General features: G+C 48.4%; 2 protein-coding genes across 3 annotated transcripts in view; one reads left to right on the forward strand and one right to left on the reverse strand.

Annotated features, from left to right (window-relative positions):
* The window catches only part of CEP128 (centrosomal protein 128), an 89131-nt gene extending 86378 nt beyond the window's left edge, over nucleotides 1-2753 (reverse strand). Inside the window, exon 1 of the mRNA XM_072427667.1 lies at nucleotides 2426-2753. The gene's annotated coding sequence lies outside the window, so the exon portion shown is untranslated. The remainder of the gene's footprint in view (nucleotides 1-2425) is intronic.
* Nucleotides 2754-6040: 3287 nt separating this feature from the next.
* TSHR (thyroid stimulating hormone receptor) overlaps nucleotides 6041-16231 on the forward strand; it is a 24986-nt gene continuing 14795 nt past the window's right edge. Inside the window, exons 1-4 of one of the 2 annotated variants that reach the window (XM_072428169.1) lie at nucleotides 6041-6356; nucleotides 9832-10065; nucleotides 12940-13011; nucleotides 14015-14089. In XM_072428169.1, the coding sequence (XP_072284270.1) occupies nucleotides 9893-10065; nucleotides 12940-13011; nucleotides 14015-14089 (320 nt within the window). In that variant the 5' untranslated portion in view covers nucleotides 6041-6356; nucleotides 9832-9892. The other variant, XM_072428171.1, reaches the window with a different exon arrangement.

Raw genomic sequence — 16231 nt, forward strand, 5'->3', positions numbered from 1 at the left:
AGGGATTTGAAGGCAAAGCACAGAAGTGTGAATTTTGATTCTAAGGAATTTAAATTTCAGAAATGGAAGCCAATGAAGAGAACTACAAAGAGAAGCAGCAGAAGAGGGGTGGTGGGAAGGCCGTGTGTAGAGTAGATGGGAAGGCTGCGTATTGGGGTATATAGGTAGGTAGAAAGGATGGATGGATAAGCCTGGCTGCAGCATTCATAATAGATTGTAGAGGAGAGAGTCGGGTTAGTGGAATACCAGAGAGGAGGAGGTTACAATAGTCCAGGCGAGAGATAAGAGCGTGTACAAGGAGTTTGGTGGTCTCTGGGGACAGGTAGGGTGGATTTAGGAGATGTTGCGCAGGTAAAAGTGACAGGACCTGGAAATGGTCTGAATATGGGCGGTGAAGGAGAGTGCAGAATCAAAGGTGACGCCAAGACAACCTGCCTGAGGGGGGGGGGCAAATGACGGTATTGGTAACAGTTAAGAATATGTCAGATGGAGATTTGGAATTTGAGGAGGGGGGTGATAACCTGGATAAAACAAAACTTCAGCTCCAGAAATCTGTCTGAGATGGCCAACAGGCAGTAGACCTTATCCAGGACTGAGGGAGACAGGTCAGGGGTGGACAGATAGATTTGAGTGTCATCAGCATACAGATGGTACTGTAAGCCAAAGGAGGATATGAGACTACCGAGAGAGGAGGTGTACAGAGAAGAGGACCGGTCCAAGGACTGACCCTTGGGGAACACCAACAGGAAGTAGGAGAGTGGGAACTACCATTGAAAGAAACTTGAAAGGAGCGGTCAGACAGATAGGAAGCAAACCAAGAGAGAGCAGTGTCACAGATACCAATGGAGCGCATGATTTGTATTAGAAGGGGGTGATCAACAATGTCAAAAGCAGAGGAAAGATCAAGGAGAAGGAGCAGGGAAAAGTTGCCTTGAAACTTAGCTCTGATGAGGTCATTGGCCACTTTAGTAAGCGCTGTTTCGGTGGAATGGGAAGCTTGAAAGCCAGACTGGAGAGGGTCAAGGAGAGAGTTGGTGCTCAGGTTATCCGCGAGTCTTTTGTAGACAAGGTGTTCAAGAAATTTGGAGACATATGGGAGAAGGGAGATAGGACGGTAGTTAGAGGGCAGGGAGGGGTCCAGTGAGGGTTCCTTTAGGATAGGGAGAATAATTGGCATATATGAAAGCTGAGGGGTATTTACCAGTAGAAAGGGAGAGGTTGAATAGTTGAGTTAGGCCAGGGTGGAGGAATGGGCACCGAGTAGATCAGAGGGAATTGGGTGAAGTGGACAGGTAATAAATAGATGGAGATAATGAGAGAAAAGAGGAGACTTCAGTAACAGGGCTGACAGGCACTACAATATGTGTAGGCTCAGGATATCTATTCATAAAATAAGTCCTGTTATAAGCTAAAAAAAGAAAAAAAAGATACCAGCATATCTTTTGTCAGTGGTACCCCCGCCCCCTCCCTTTCACATCCATATTTATAAAGAATGGAAGGTATATGAGCTATAGAAGAACAAGTGAGACTAAGAAGGGAGGATTCAGTAACATCGGGAAGATCTTTCCTCCTCAGTAATTTTCTGTCACTGGTTTGCACCAAAAAGTCAGTTTTAGTGGACTGGCTCTTAAACAAATTTCCAGGTCTGTCAGGTAAAATAAAAGGTAGGAGATGGAGCTAGTCATGTGACCATCAAAGTCAAATGACCAGTTCTCCTCCAATCATGGAGCTCTCTCAGGTGTGTTAAGCAGAGAATTCCATAGGGCAATAGAGGCTGCTTTACAAAGCCCATTCATAAAAGGCAGGCCGCAGTGTGCAAACCTGATGAAGCCAGAGATTCAGCAAAACAGCCATACAATTACCATTTTCTAAAGCATGGCTGTCCTATACATTCTCTACAGTGTTCTCCCCATGCCCTTTTAGCCGGTGCTGTTTTTAGGTAGTTACTAAAAGTTAGGTTCACAGTACACAGACTGCCACCCACCTACAGCTTTTGCCAACTCAGGTTAAAAAAAATTCTGGGGAGAATACTGCTCTATATATAAAAGTTAGACTTTAAAAAGATGCGGTCATTTCTTTTCGGGACAAAATGAAAAGCGTGCCCTAACCTCACCGCATTGTCTGAACCCCATGTGGCTATAGGGGGTAGAACATGACCTCTCCTACGTCTCAGCTTCGACCAATCACCAGGGCCAGGCACTGTCACATGATGTCATCGTCCCATTTACCCAAACAAGATTTTATGGGAGGGACACAGGTATCCATAGGGAAATTGCAAGAAGTAATCAAATACATAAGAAGTTAATGACAATGCAAAGAAAAACTGAAATATCTATTTGGGACAAAGCTGCCGTTGCCATGTTACATTTGTTCCAACACTGGAAATCAGCCCTTTCCTAATGTACCCCAGCACACCGTCACTCACCTCCAGATCTGCAGAACAGATCCACCTGTCTGTCCCTGCTGTTAGAGCTGTGGCCTTCTTCGTTCATCCCAGTCAATCAATCAAGAAGCTGCAGAATTAGGCAAAAACAAACTTTAGGAAACACATAAAGCGTCCTTAGGAACTTTTGCAATAAATTCTTTACAGTTTGGTGCCCCAAATGACTTCTGATAACCTGCAGAGCACCCAGGCCTGGCAGCAGATGGGTACTGCCAAGCATCTTATCACCATTCCTATATATTAGTATAAACTGCCTGCTCTGGAGGAGTTATGATATTAAGATTCTGTCATTTAAATTTTGCATTGTAGTTAATGATAGCGCGGGCTTCCGTGCCTTCCATATTTGTACAAAGGCTTTTTTTCTAGTTTTTACCCCAATTATTTCTACATTTCTGTATATATCTGAAAGCAGATCCTTCTACAAATATGATGAGTAAAGCTGTGACATGCCACAGACGGCTCAGCTTCACCCTCTAGCTCACACACCCCGTGCACCACATTCTCGGTTTCCAGGTTGACTCTGCTAGTAAGATAGTTGCCAGGGACTGACACTCCTAGGAACACAGAAAGACAATTCCCAGGGCTGAGCCAACAGCTACATCACAGGAGGCCAACACACCCAAAAACAGACTATGTATAGCAAGGGTGAGTTTGCACAACACAATTCATTCACAGCCGGCAACAATCACAAGAAAAGTGTATTTTACAAATCAATTTAAAGAGGAGTCTCACCGATCGTCGCATATCGGAGTATAGAATACTCCCCGGCCCCTTTTAGCTGGGTGCACCGCCTGGCACATTTCAGTAACAACGCGGCTGTTTTGGGGTGCTGCCACCCTCCTTTAACTTCTTCCCATCCAGTTTAAAAATGTTTCTGGGTTGCACACTGCAATATGTATTTGTCTTAGCTTGCCTGCAGGTCAGGCAGAGGAATGCCTCACATGCAGGCTGCATATTTATACATATGAAGATTTATAAAGCTCTTAATGCAAGGATTACAAAAGCATTACAAAAGGGAAACATCGGGACAAACACCAATATGACTAAGATTTGGGTACACAACTTTCTATATTCTCCAAAGGAATGACACTACCTGGCCCCTTCAACCCCAACATACCACTCAAGGGGACAGGCTAGGGGCAGATTCCAATGTCTTTCCTCCATGCATTTACACATTCAGTCCTTGACTCGCCATGCACCAGGATAAGAATATCAGTTCTGCAGCAAGACACCCATCACATGTCTGTCCTGTATAGGACGCTGACCCAGTAATAAAACATACATCTTCCCTAGCTGGAGTTCTGATACCTCAACCACCTTCTGAACCACAGACCCAGAATGAGTAAGCAGCTCAGGTGTTCAGCTAATTGCTGTATAATTTGTCACACAATTACTAGCATGCTTGTTCCAGGTGTGTGATGGAGACTACCGACTCCAAATAATCAACTTTACATCCAATCAACAATCATTCAGAAGGAGTTCAGCAATGGCAGGTAACGTCATCTCTCGGTGACAGGTCCTCTTTACCTATGAATTGGAATACCTGACCGCTTTACATATCAGTTTGTCCATTTTTGTACCCACAGTCTGTATCAGGTCTTAGATATCAAACCTGGATGTATATTTGTCTGGGTTTCCATTACATGGCTCCCCACTCACGTGTTCTCCCCAGCCCCCTTTAGCTGGGTGCACCACCCGGCACTTTTCAGTAACCACCCAGGTGTTTTTGGGTGCTTGGGTCACAATACAGGGACTGACATTTGCCTACAAGTTCTTACCACCAAGCATAAAAAAATACAATACATATCTTCTATATCTGAGGTGTCACAGCTGCAGGTCACAACTTCCTCACTGCCATTTCCTGTCACAGAAAACAACAAAACCCTCCACTTCCTCTTCATCTGCAGCAAGATGGTGACAATCCCCAACCTCCTGACCGCATACAGAGAGACGGCCCATATCATTATATAGAATGACCCCCCAAACAATATCCTGACACCCCGTGGTCCCCTTTATGAAGTCAGTGGCCACATTCTAAGGCAGAGTTCCCTCTAAGTGACCCTATAATTCTCCTCTCCTCTATTAGCCCCACCAGGGGTCCCTCTGCCCAGCCACTCATTGCCCCTACTTCTTGACAGAGCCCCACAGGTGACCCCTCTCCTGTGTTTGGGGACCCCCAAGTCCCCAGTTTCCCCTCCCCCTCCAGTTCCTTCCTCCAGTCAGTGCTCCCCCCACCTAGGGATACTTTAGGAGCCCCTCTTGTCCCCACAGTATACCCCAAAACCCTCTCACCTCCATCCTGTATCAACTGTCAGAAGCGACGCTATGGCAACTCAAAGCTACCGCCGCCCAGCTAAGGAAGAGGCGACAGAGCGCGGAGAGTGCCGGGAAAGGTAGTTCGAGGGGCGGGAATATGACCAGACAGAGGAGGAGCGATGACTACAACTCCCGACATCCCTCGCTATCACAAGAAGAGGCGGAGCCGGGAGACTAGGCGGCAGGATTGGCGGCTAGATACAATAAGACACGCCAAGTGGGCGGAGCTTCATCTGCATCTGGGACGGAGGCCGAAATATGGTCCCTATGACGACCGGTCACCGCACTGCAGTCACCCATAGGCAACTTAGTGTAGTAACTAGTAGCAACCTACTTTACTATAGCTGCCCATAATTAAAAGGTAACCCCACCTTCACACAAGGTAGTCACCAATAGCAACCATATTCACTCTAATGCTGTGACTGAGGAGAGTCCTAACCCTGCACTTTGTCCATTTTATTTTCCAAAATGGTGACGCCAAACATTCTGATTGTATGATGTTTGTGTGGGGCTAGAACCCCCCCCCCCGAATTCCAGGATCAGCCCATTCACAGGGAGCCAATTCAGAGCCTCTGTGGTGTGTTAGAGGTCGCTGCCATGAGGGGTGCGAGCCCAAAACTTCCTCACGTCGGGAGGCCGAGAAAGAAGAGAAAACCAAGGACCCCTTTAAATGGCAGCTATGGGGTCACCCAGCGACAGGACAGCGGTAAGTACCGAACAGACCTCAGGTAGGTGGATATGGATTTATCCAGCAATACGCAGCTTCTGAGGCTCAGCATTCATAAAAAAACAGTGGCAGGACAGCACAGGAGCCCCATACAGGGCATTGATGGGGTCACTGGGACATCAGAGGGGCACCGGGCCAGTTTGTATCCTCAGAGACTGCTGAATGGATTTCAATGAACATTTGTGGTTTGGAGTTCTGCTTTAAATACAAGCGGTGCCAGGGCTCAGACAGGGGGAGGGAGAAGAAGCACAGACAGCCAATCAGCAGAGACAATGGGCCTGATTTATTAAAGCTCTCTAAGGCTGGAGAGGATACACTTTCATCAGTGAACCTGGGTGATCCAGCAAACCTGTAATGGATCTGGTACAATATTGAAAGCATTTGCTAACAAATAGCAAATGACTTTGAAGAAATCCAATCCAGGCTTTCTAGATCACACAGCTTCACTGATGATAGTGTATCCTCTCCAGCTTTGAAGAGCTTCAATGTGAATAATATTTTATTTTTTCTTGTGCAGGTCCACGCTGTGACCAGGAGGGGGCGGCACTGTCCTTGTGGATGTGACCCGTGGTCTCTGTAAGGCAGACTTGGCTGCTGGGGGACCCCCACCCCTCCCCCCCCTCTTTGCAGACAGGCGCAGGGGGACGAGGAGTGTTTGTGTGGAAAACGCAGCTTGAGTTTTGAAGCAGCACTTCAATTGCTGCAATGAGACCTGAAGTACCTGCAGTGAAGCTGAGGCACTCCAAGAGCCAGGAGCTCCCACCGCATCCAGCCGTATCCCCCGGAACCTGAGGGGTGCCAACCCAACAACTGGACCGCCACTGGGCACCACGACTGGGCACCACCACCAGACACAGCTTCTGCAATCAGGTAAATCCTTAATTTCTAGGATCTGTAGAACTACAAATCCCAGGATCCCATCCCATCTAGCCCCCCATCCCGTCCCAGCTCATAATTCAAAGTTGTGACTCTCTAGTTTGGAACTACAAGTCCTGGGGTGGAGGTGTTTTGTAGTGCAGGGAGGGAGTGCTACCATGACTACATTAGGCATCCACCAACACCAGCAATTGATTACCAATGTTCCTCCAATGTTGGCTCCCCTCTAGGACCCCCCTCAGGTATGTATATCTCCTCCAGGACCCCCCCCCAGGTATGTATATCGCCTCCAGTACTCCTCCCCAGGTATGTACCTCTCCAGGACCCCGCCCCCCAGGTATGTACATCTCCAGGACCCCTGCCAGGTATGTACATCCCCCCCTGCCCTGATACATCTGGTTACATTGTAACATTTATTCTGTGTTTTCACCTCATTATTCACATGATTCCCATGCGTTTCGGGATCCTATCATTGGTCATACAATTGTAAGGGTGTCTTTGCGGTCATCACATGGAGTCACCGTGTACTGGGGGGGTTCTGTAATATTTTCAGAATCAGCATCATCGTATCCCAATTATTTCCATCCTAATCCGGAATGTCGGAACCCCCTCGGCAGGCTCTCATCATATATAGGATCCCCCCCCCAACACACACACAATTATCCAATCCATGTGAAAAGAACTGGAGACATTCACCAGAAGAGCGGAGAACATTCACATTGAAAAGTGAGTGTTCTCTGTTTCTGTGATGAATATCTTTTCTAAAGTGAATGTTGATGGCGGTGGAATGTAAAACAAGGGAATTGTGCCAGTAGGTGATTGGCTGTGGTGATTTATTTATTGGTGAGGGGAGCTGCGTCTTGTCCAGGGTCTTCCTGGGGCTGTGGGTGCACTACAAGTCCCAGCACAGCATGGGTCTGTCCTTGGTGTCTGCTGATTGGATGTGGGGATTTGATGAAGTTTTGGATCCGTTGTGCTGCCACCAAAGCTGATTTGTAGTCATTGTACGGTAGGCAGTTTGTTATTACTGGGGGGTGAATAATACCGGCACATGAAATATGTTGTGTGTGCTCTCCGCCTCACCGGCACAGAATGTCGATATTGCCCCGGAGGGACCGGGCAGTGCCAAGCTGTTACCTGCTGAACGCCGAGGAAAAAACTTCTCATTGGCTGCCTTTGGCTTGCACCGGCACTCACACACATCAACAATCATTAGCAACTTACGAGGTGTATTTATCCAGCAGTGAATGTTTCTTTTACCAATCGTTCACTGGTGTTGAATCTATCTCCCCTAAATCACATGCACCTGCACTGGATGCTTAGTGAATGTCAGATTCACTGCTTTATCAATATAAATGTTTTCACTTAACTTTTCTTCGCCTCGTTCTCCGAGGATGTGATTTGCAGGTTTTCATTAGCAAAGTTCTATTATTAGCTGACAGGGATGAGCGCCATCGTCAGGAAGTGAGCGATTGTATTGGAGGGTGCACAAGATTCCATTCGGCAGGTGTCATACTGGCCGGCGTCTTCCAGAAACCAGATGATTTTTACATCAGATGAGAGACAGTCAACCAATCACACGTGGGCACTGCGCGAAGGGGATCACATGTCACCATCGAGGCTGACATAGAGATATGAAAAATAATATGACGCTATGTAGATGCTGCTCTGACCTCTACAAACCCCCCAATCTTCTCACAAGTTGGGGAACTGCACAGTGCGTGCTGGTGGTCACATCCAATCAGAAGGGCGGAGATTATGTGGAAGTGTCACATGACTCCTGGGATGGTGGGCAGGGGACTCATTAATATTAAATAAGGACAATAGACGCCCAATAAAAGATCGTAAAAAGCCAATCCTTCAACGCTTTGCTTCATCTGTGCCACTGAATCCACTTTTATTTATTTTGCCCTGAGTTTTGTTTTTACCTTATTGGGTTCTGTTTGTTCCCTGTTATGTTTTACCCCAATTCAGGGAATCACATGCAATTTTGCCCCTATGAGTCATGTGATCATACATGTCCTTGTGTAGCTTCCCTAATTCTCATGTGTAAGCCAGGTACGGGACCCCAGCAAATCGTACTGCAAATGTGTGCACAGATCTGGACACATGAAGAGCAGACATTGCCCCTGAGGGGATCCAGCATACAGGAGGGGACTTCCATAGAGTCAGCGTGGCCCCCCCTGAACAGGAAATCTCACCAAAGCCAATTACAAAACAATAAAAGTCCCATAAATCTCTGTTGATCCTGCCAGTGAATTCAGCTTCCTATGTTGGGGTGACAACGATGCTGCACTACTCCTGAATTTAGAGCAGAGTCTCCTCTCTCCTGTGGGTGGTGCATGTTGGCACTACAGTGGGTTGACATTATATCTCAGGGGGTGTGGCTATCAGTAGACTGAAGCCTGTCAATCAACATCTGGTCCCACCCCTCTTTTCCTGATTGACATTAATGAACCCCTGCCACTTTGATCTGCAGTGTCTGGGAGGGGAGGGGTGAGACAGAAATGGAGAAGGATTTGTCTCAGTTTGGGGGGGGGGGGGGGATTGTGTCTGTTTTATGGTTTTTGTACATCTCCACCTTCTGTGTTAGCTTAAATAGGGTTCGTGCAGGCCCTGAAAGTTTTTTTTGCAGGATTTAGATTGTCATAGATACAAGCAGGAAGTAACTAACAAGGCAGTGCAATCAGCATTGCTGCTGTACAGAGTACTGCCAGTAATATTCCAGTTCAGCTATGGAACCCAATGGAAAAATCTGAAATTTTCCCCTCCATAATTTGAGGATTTCCAGACACAGAAATTGCTGTAATATTTATTCTAATGCCGTGCTGACGGCAGTGAATATCGGTGACACCGACACATTGGTTGCTGTTATGGGAACGGTGTGCAGGCCAAGGATTTCTCATCACTCTGAGTCCCTGAAATTATAAATTGTGAAGCCAAAACTTTTCTGTTTGATTTTGGATGGAGAAGAGAGGAGCGAAATCTCTGCCATGATTTTTGGGTTTTCAGCAGTAGAAGATTTCCCTTCACTTCCTGTTCTTTATGTACAACAGGAAACAAGAGGAAATCTCATCCCAGACAGTTCGTTACTGGTGTTACCATGGGAGACTATCCCAACCTACTGTGGTAGCAATGGCATCATCACCGGTTTGTGTATGATCTGTGCATAAAGCAGGTGTGTGGGAGGGGCTTGGAAGCTCCACCCACTACAGGCTGCCTGCTGAAAACTACAGAAGGGGTGTAGACAAGACCAGTAACTCTGCACATAAAAAGAGAGCAGCAGTGACTGGTCTGTAATACAGGAAGATCCTGAACGTGGGGAGGTGAGGGGGTTCGGTGTCACCAGTGCAGGTGATGGTGAGGTGTGAGGGGACTTGGTTTTGTCTTGATCAGAAGTTTGAATCTGACCAGATTTCCTGTGGATGTGGACCCAAGAGCTAACACTCTGTACTCTTGTACTCTTCAGGACTAAAGCATTCCCTGACTTCTTCTTGTTGGCACCTCCCCATGTGAGGTCCAGGCTGACGATGTCCTCGGAGATGCCCTGCCTGTCCTGCTGTCTGTTGCCCCTTCTTCTTCTATTACCCCGGGCCGGGGCCACCTGTCCAGACAACTGTAAATGTGGACATGAAAGCGGCTACATTGTTACCTGCAGGAACCGCTCCAACGTGCCGGAACTGCCAGGAAACACAGAGATATTGTGAGTACCGCTTCTATACTGCTCTACTGCATGTGTGTGCTCTATAGCTAACATAATTTAAAGCAACAATGGCAGCCACTTGGGCCCCCCTCCAGATTAATTCCCCTATGCCTATCAGTGATTTCTGGGTATCCATGACCCTGTTGTCTGATCGTTGTGCCGGGAATATTTAGTTCATCAGCCCTCTGTCCAATCTTCTATTGTATATTCCCGCAGTGCAGATCTCCCCTTGTATGAAGGGTGCCCCCAGTATTTACTCTTCTGCCCCAACCACCACTCTCTGTTTCTTTCAACTAAACTAGCAGTGGGATCAGTGCCGGGGTCACAGTCACTGGAAATAAACCAGCAAAAGTATCTGCCCCTCTCTGGGGTAACAATTGATGGGGTTTCAGTCTGTTCTGTAGCTGATATACCAAAGATTTGAAGGAGAGAGGGGGCAGAGCAGAGGAGGGGTTGTCCTCCATGGCTTTTAGAGGAGGGATAAGTTCCCAAAAATAAAATAATTTGTCACCTTACTGATCGCCCATCAACCCCCAAAACTCCAATTGTGTACCTGAACTCCCAGCCTAACCCCCCCCCCCCCCCCCCCCCAGCCCCCCCATTCTGTATGGTGTCACATGATGACCCCTAAAAACATCCTCCATGTGATTAATGTGATTAAAGCTGTTACAATGTATGGGTTCTGGGTTCCCCCCTTCCTCACACTGATCACCTTTGCTGCCCCCCCAATCACCCCCATGACCCCCCAATCTGCCCACAGAAGAGTCCTGAACACCCATCTAGGTTCTTCTGTCCCTTAAACCCCATCCAATTCCTTTTTAGTCCCAGCCATGTCCCCGTGTCCCCCTCTGTGAATTCTTTTCTTTCCCCCCAGCAGAGACCCCGGCTGTGAATTTGTAATTATTTTCACGTCAGTGCCCCCCCCCCCAGTATTGGCGCATTCTATATATGGAGAAAACCTGCTCTTGAAGTATCTAAAGAATGCGCAGCCAACCACTCGCCGAATGGGAAGCCATATTTGTATCATGAGGTATCAGCCCTGTGTCATTCACCATTAGCAGAACCTAGTGAAAGTTTGGTGAATGTTTCCGAAAAAAGTCAAAAACAACAGTTTGCTGTTTTTCCAGAGCAATAAAGATTTGACTTTTCTTTGAATATCTCCTTACACCGCTGGAATAAAAAAAAAAAAAAGGAGAACAAGGGATTATGGGTAGTCCTAGGTCACATGATACTGTCCTTGGGTGAGAAGCCGCAGATGGAGCAGACATTCCCTGACTTCCTGGCTGTTAATAGTTCTACATTAAGGCTAAACCTATTGATGGTCACTGTGAACGGTGTCAGGGAAATGCAGCTTCCAGCGGAGGTTGCTTACCCAAGGACTGTATCATGTGACCTAGGACTGCCAGTAATGGATTTTCCTGCTGGCCCTCCTATTGGTGGAGGAAGGAAATAGCTGTGAATGGTTCCCCGGCTCGGCGCTGTGATTGGCTGCTGCTAATTGCAGTTTATTTGCACAAAAGTCCAGGTTACCTGTTGTCATTATGGGGGGGGGGGGGGGAGAAGTCTGTGGGGGGCCCTGAATTCCCCCGGTTCATTTGCAGGGTGTTTATTTAATTCTGTCAGGGCGCCCCTGATTGGGCTTCATGGCTGGGTGAGCGGTGGCCCCGGCACTGAATGCGCCCTTTGTGCAGAGACGAGCGTGAATCTTTCCATCTCACCACCAGGATGATACACACAGACATATGGATCTCATTCCCCTATGTCTGCTCGGGGCCCCAGAGATCCCTTATAATATCTTACAATACAATCAGGCAGCAGAAATTTTGGGGTCACAAGGACAGTTTTAGAACAGGGTGTCCCCGCTGGGTGTTGTGCTTCTTCCCAGCAGCTAATACGTCACTACAGAAGATAGTTGACAAGAATCAGGATGGCAGAAGGAGAGATCAGGGTTAAAACAGAATGAATCTGTGTACTGCTTCTCCTTCACTGTCCAATCACAGGTTGGGGGCGGGGAAGTGACCAAACTGAATTCTTTGGATCACAGCCTGACTGTGATGTGTGGCAGAGCTGTTTAGATTTTAGGATTGGATGGACAGAATGTCCACCAGGAGTTCAGTGTCTAATACAGGTCCTCTTCGCTCCCCCTCTCCCCATTCCTCATGGTTAGCCTACGCACTGGCACCTCCTCTACATTTCATACCTGCGCCGACGCTGTGTTTTGGTAGCTGGGGATTTGGCAGCGGCAACAAAAGGGAACACACTGAACATTTCCTCCCACACAAGCAACCCCTTCCCTTCTCTCCGCCCCACCCAGGAACCGGCGGCTGCTATTGGGCTGTTAATTCTGCGCGGCTTGACTCCTTGGGCCCCTAAGTGCTCTGGAACACACAGGGTTAACACGCTGCACCGGGACATTCCAACCTATGAAAGGCCATAATCGTCCCGGTGAGTGGTATAGCGCCATCATCTGCTGTGGTCTGTACAAAGCACTGCTCATCCTCAGAGCTCACTGGGTGGTTCTGGTTCTGCAGTTTGTACTGGACGCTGACAGATCTCCACCACAGCCATATCACTGGGGGGTGGTCATACAGCCACATATGACCCCCCCAGGGGGTTGTGACAACACATGCTCATCATGCTGCCTTCACACACAGTTGTCACCCAAGGGTAGGGCTACATGACACCTCCATCATTTGGTGGAGGTGCTCTTTAGTCTCCAGAGGCGAGCTTGGCCGGACCACACACACCCACATTTACACACATCCTCAAAACATGGAAGGGCCCCGTGTGGCCCTGACACATTTGACCTGTAGATGGGTGCTCTTTGTCCTGGAGACATTCAGTGTTATCTAATCCAATGTTGTCACCTTACAGGAGATTGGTGGAGACCAAAATCACTGTCATCCCCCGAGGAGTCTTCTCCAGCGTTCCCAACATCACCCGGGTGTAAGTATCGTCCTCATAGACCGTCACCGGGTACTGGCGGAGGGGACAGATGTGTGGTGCCCCCAGGAATACTGCACCTTTCAGCACCACAGCTGTGCAGGCAGAATGAGTACCTGTCACCTAGGATTAGGGCAGAATGGGGCCCCGGGCAAGTTTGCTGCTTTGGCTCCTCCAGCCCATTGGCATTGTGTGCAGTGGTTGTGGCCCCTTCAGACGCTGCCCTCCCGTGTCCGCTCCCTTATAGGAACAGGCAGCCTTGGCATATTGCCCCATCCCCTTACTGCAGGAATCAGTAATACTGTATACAGAATGCTGTATCCGGGCCCCTAGAATCCCCTGGGGCCCCAGGATCCTGCCCAGGAGGACTTGTGGATGAAGGGTGTAGGAATCAGAACTTCCATTATTATAGTGCAGGAAAATGTTGAGTCCTGGATCCAATATAGGCAAATTCTGAAGGCTCAGAAACCCCGTTTAGGGTCCCCCAGAGTAGAATAATTCTGATTCCTCCGATAGATCCCATACATGGGGGGGCAAACACATTGGCTGGGGGTACCGACTGCAGTAGATCCAAGTTAGAGAGTTTTGGGGTTCTTTAGGAGACCCCCAACATTTATAAAGAGATGAAGAATGATTTATAATATTAGGAAATTGGAGGTGTCTGTCTGTGGGGTTCCTTTATGCTTCCTGTCAAGGGTGCCCCTTGGAGCTCCCAAATCCCGCTGACTGGTTTCCTGAACATGATGATGAAATACACTCTTATTGGTCGGTGCAAAGTTCCATCTCTGATAATTGGTGTCTTTGTCCCCATTGGTGGATTTTCCATCACTTCCTGTCTTGGTGACACCCATACAAGGAATGAGAGGAGGTAGGTGAGCTGCACTGGGCTTTGCTGCCATCACAGTAGAGGAATATCTCATCTCTGAGACTGAAACAGAAAGTGTGGTCAATGTCCCCAGTGGGCAGCAATGATAGAAATTACAACATTCTCTTTTCTGTCCCTTAGTTTTATCACTCTGGACACTGAGTTGAGGAGGCTGGAGGCTGGAGCTTTCCTTGGTCTCACCAAAATCAGCCAAATGTAAGTAACCCTTCATTACTCTTGAATGACATCACACATGATAACATCACACAGTGACATCACAGGTGCAGGGGATGGCAGCAGTCTGCACAAAGCTCTGTGCCGTATTGCACACATATATGCCAGGGCACAGTCGGTATGATTCCGCTGTTTTGTTCCCAGCTTTAAAGTTGTTATTTTTTTTAGGATGGAGACAGTCATGTGACTCCACTGAAATGCTGGAACCTGATTGGTTGCAGTGGAAGCACAGACCGTCCCCTGCTCCCTGGCTTTTGGTCCAGGACAATTATGTCATTGCTGAGTCTCGGCGGTGACACGAGATGCCGGATCCGCGCTCGGCAATTAGATGATTTTGTTTACCAGGAGGTGAAGATTTGTTCTGGCCCTCGAGAGCTCTTATGTGGAGGAGAGGCGGAAGCCTCTTGTACCCAGCTGTGCCCAGGGGAACATGATGTGCCTGTCAGAGGTGGGGGTCACCTATCATATGTACACATGGGGGTCGCATCTGTCAGACTGGGCCAGGCTGATCATTGGTCATTGTGAACACACAGACATGGGACTGACCCCCGCACAGAGCAGTGGCGCCACTAAGTGCTGATGAAGCATATTAACCCCTTCTCCCTAGGAATCTGAATTTAATGAACATCCTACTTATGGGAGCCACTTGATGGCACTACACCCAGTGGGTGGCTTTAAGTCTCTGATGTCACTGGTAACCCTGGGCCTTATTGACATTGAGTAATCAATCACAGTCATTCTGATCATGTGTTCCATATATCAGCTCTGCCATAGGGATCACAGACAGGGGGATAGCTTCAATGAGAAAAGGTGACTTCTACCTGCAGGTGGCAGTATATCTGTTTACATCTGTGATTGTCAGATACAATTACAGAATTAAAAAAATTGATAGGCTAAACAAGTCCCAGATCCGGTCCCTGTGTGATGTACAAACTCCATAGGCACCTCCACCTCCCAGACACTGCAGATCAAAGTGAGAGGGGCCACTGCTGGCAGTTGAGAATGCAGTGGATGCGGTCAGATGTTCATTGACAAGCTAGTCTAATGAATCTAATGAATCAGCAGCTGATAACCACACACCCTGCCAGCAGGAACAGGAAGTGACAACTGTGAATTCAGGAGGTGTTGTCACCCCATAACAGGAAGCTGCATCAGATAGACTTTGTTGGCAGGATCAACACGTTGACAAGGAGTTTACACTCAGTGGTGTCTCTGAAATAATTATTCATTGAATAACCCAGGGTGAACACAGGAGCAGACAGAGGTTCAGGGTGAGCTGGGTCAGTGATGGATGAGGATGACAGAATCCCTGCTGACAGAACAGCTCAGAACATTCAGGGTCCCCCTTTACTCTCCAGCACAGAGCACAGTCTGCAGGGCCCTCCTTTATTCTCCAGCACAGTCTGCAGGGCCCCCTTTATTCTCTAGCACAGAGCAGAGTCTGCAGGGCCCCCCTTATTCCACAGCACAGAGCATTGTCTGCAGGGGCCCCATTTATTCTCCAGCACAGTCTGCAGGGGCCCCCTTTATTCTCCAGCACAGATCACAGTCTGCAGGGGCCCCCTTTATTTTCCAGCACAGAACATTATCAGCAGGGGTCCCCTTTACTCCAGCACAGAGCAGAGTCCGAGGGGCCCCTTTATTACCCAGTACAGAGCATTGTCTGTAGGGGCCCCCTTTACTACTCCCCCACCCGGCACACACTGGTCCCGTGCCGGCCCGGCTCCTCACGGTAATTGCTGGCGGTGTTATTCTAAGCTGCCGTCCTGAGAAAACTTTGTGTAAGAGTAGAAGATGAAAATAAACCTGCGGCAGACGGCTCAGAGTGCCGGGCCCTAACCTGGCGGCTTCAGGGGCCGATTATAGAAAACCAGAAACGTCTGACGCTGCCAAATTGGAGGAATGTGTGGAAAAATCTCACCGTGAATCCTTCAACGAGAGCGGTGCACAGCGCACCCTCACTGCCAGCGCCAAAGGCAGACCTTTTGCAAGGGGGGGTTCTATGTAGTCATCACTCGGCCAAAGTATGGGGACCATACTTTCAGACAGGGAGACAGGTGGGGGCCCCTCATAATGGGCACAGCAGGTGTACAGACCCCAGGACCCTGCACAGTGATGGTGGGG

Source organism: Pyxicephalus adspersus, chromosome 12 (assembly GCF_032062135.1).
Source record: "Pyxicephalus adspersus chromosome 12, UCB_Pads_2.0, whole genome shotgun sequence".
Classification (NCBI taxonomy): Eukaryota; Metazoa; Chordata; class Amphibia; order Anura; family Pyxicephalidae; genus Pyxicephalus; species Pyxicephalus adspersus.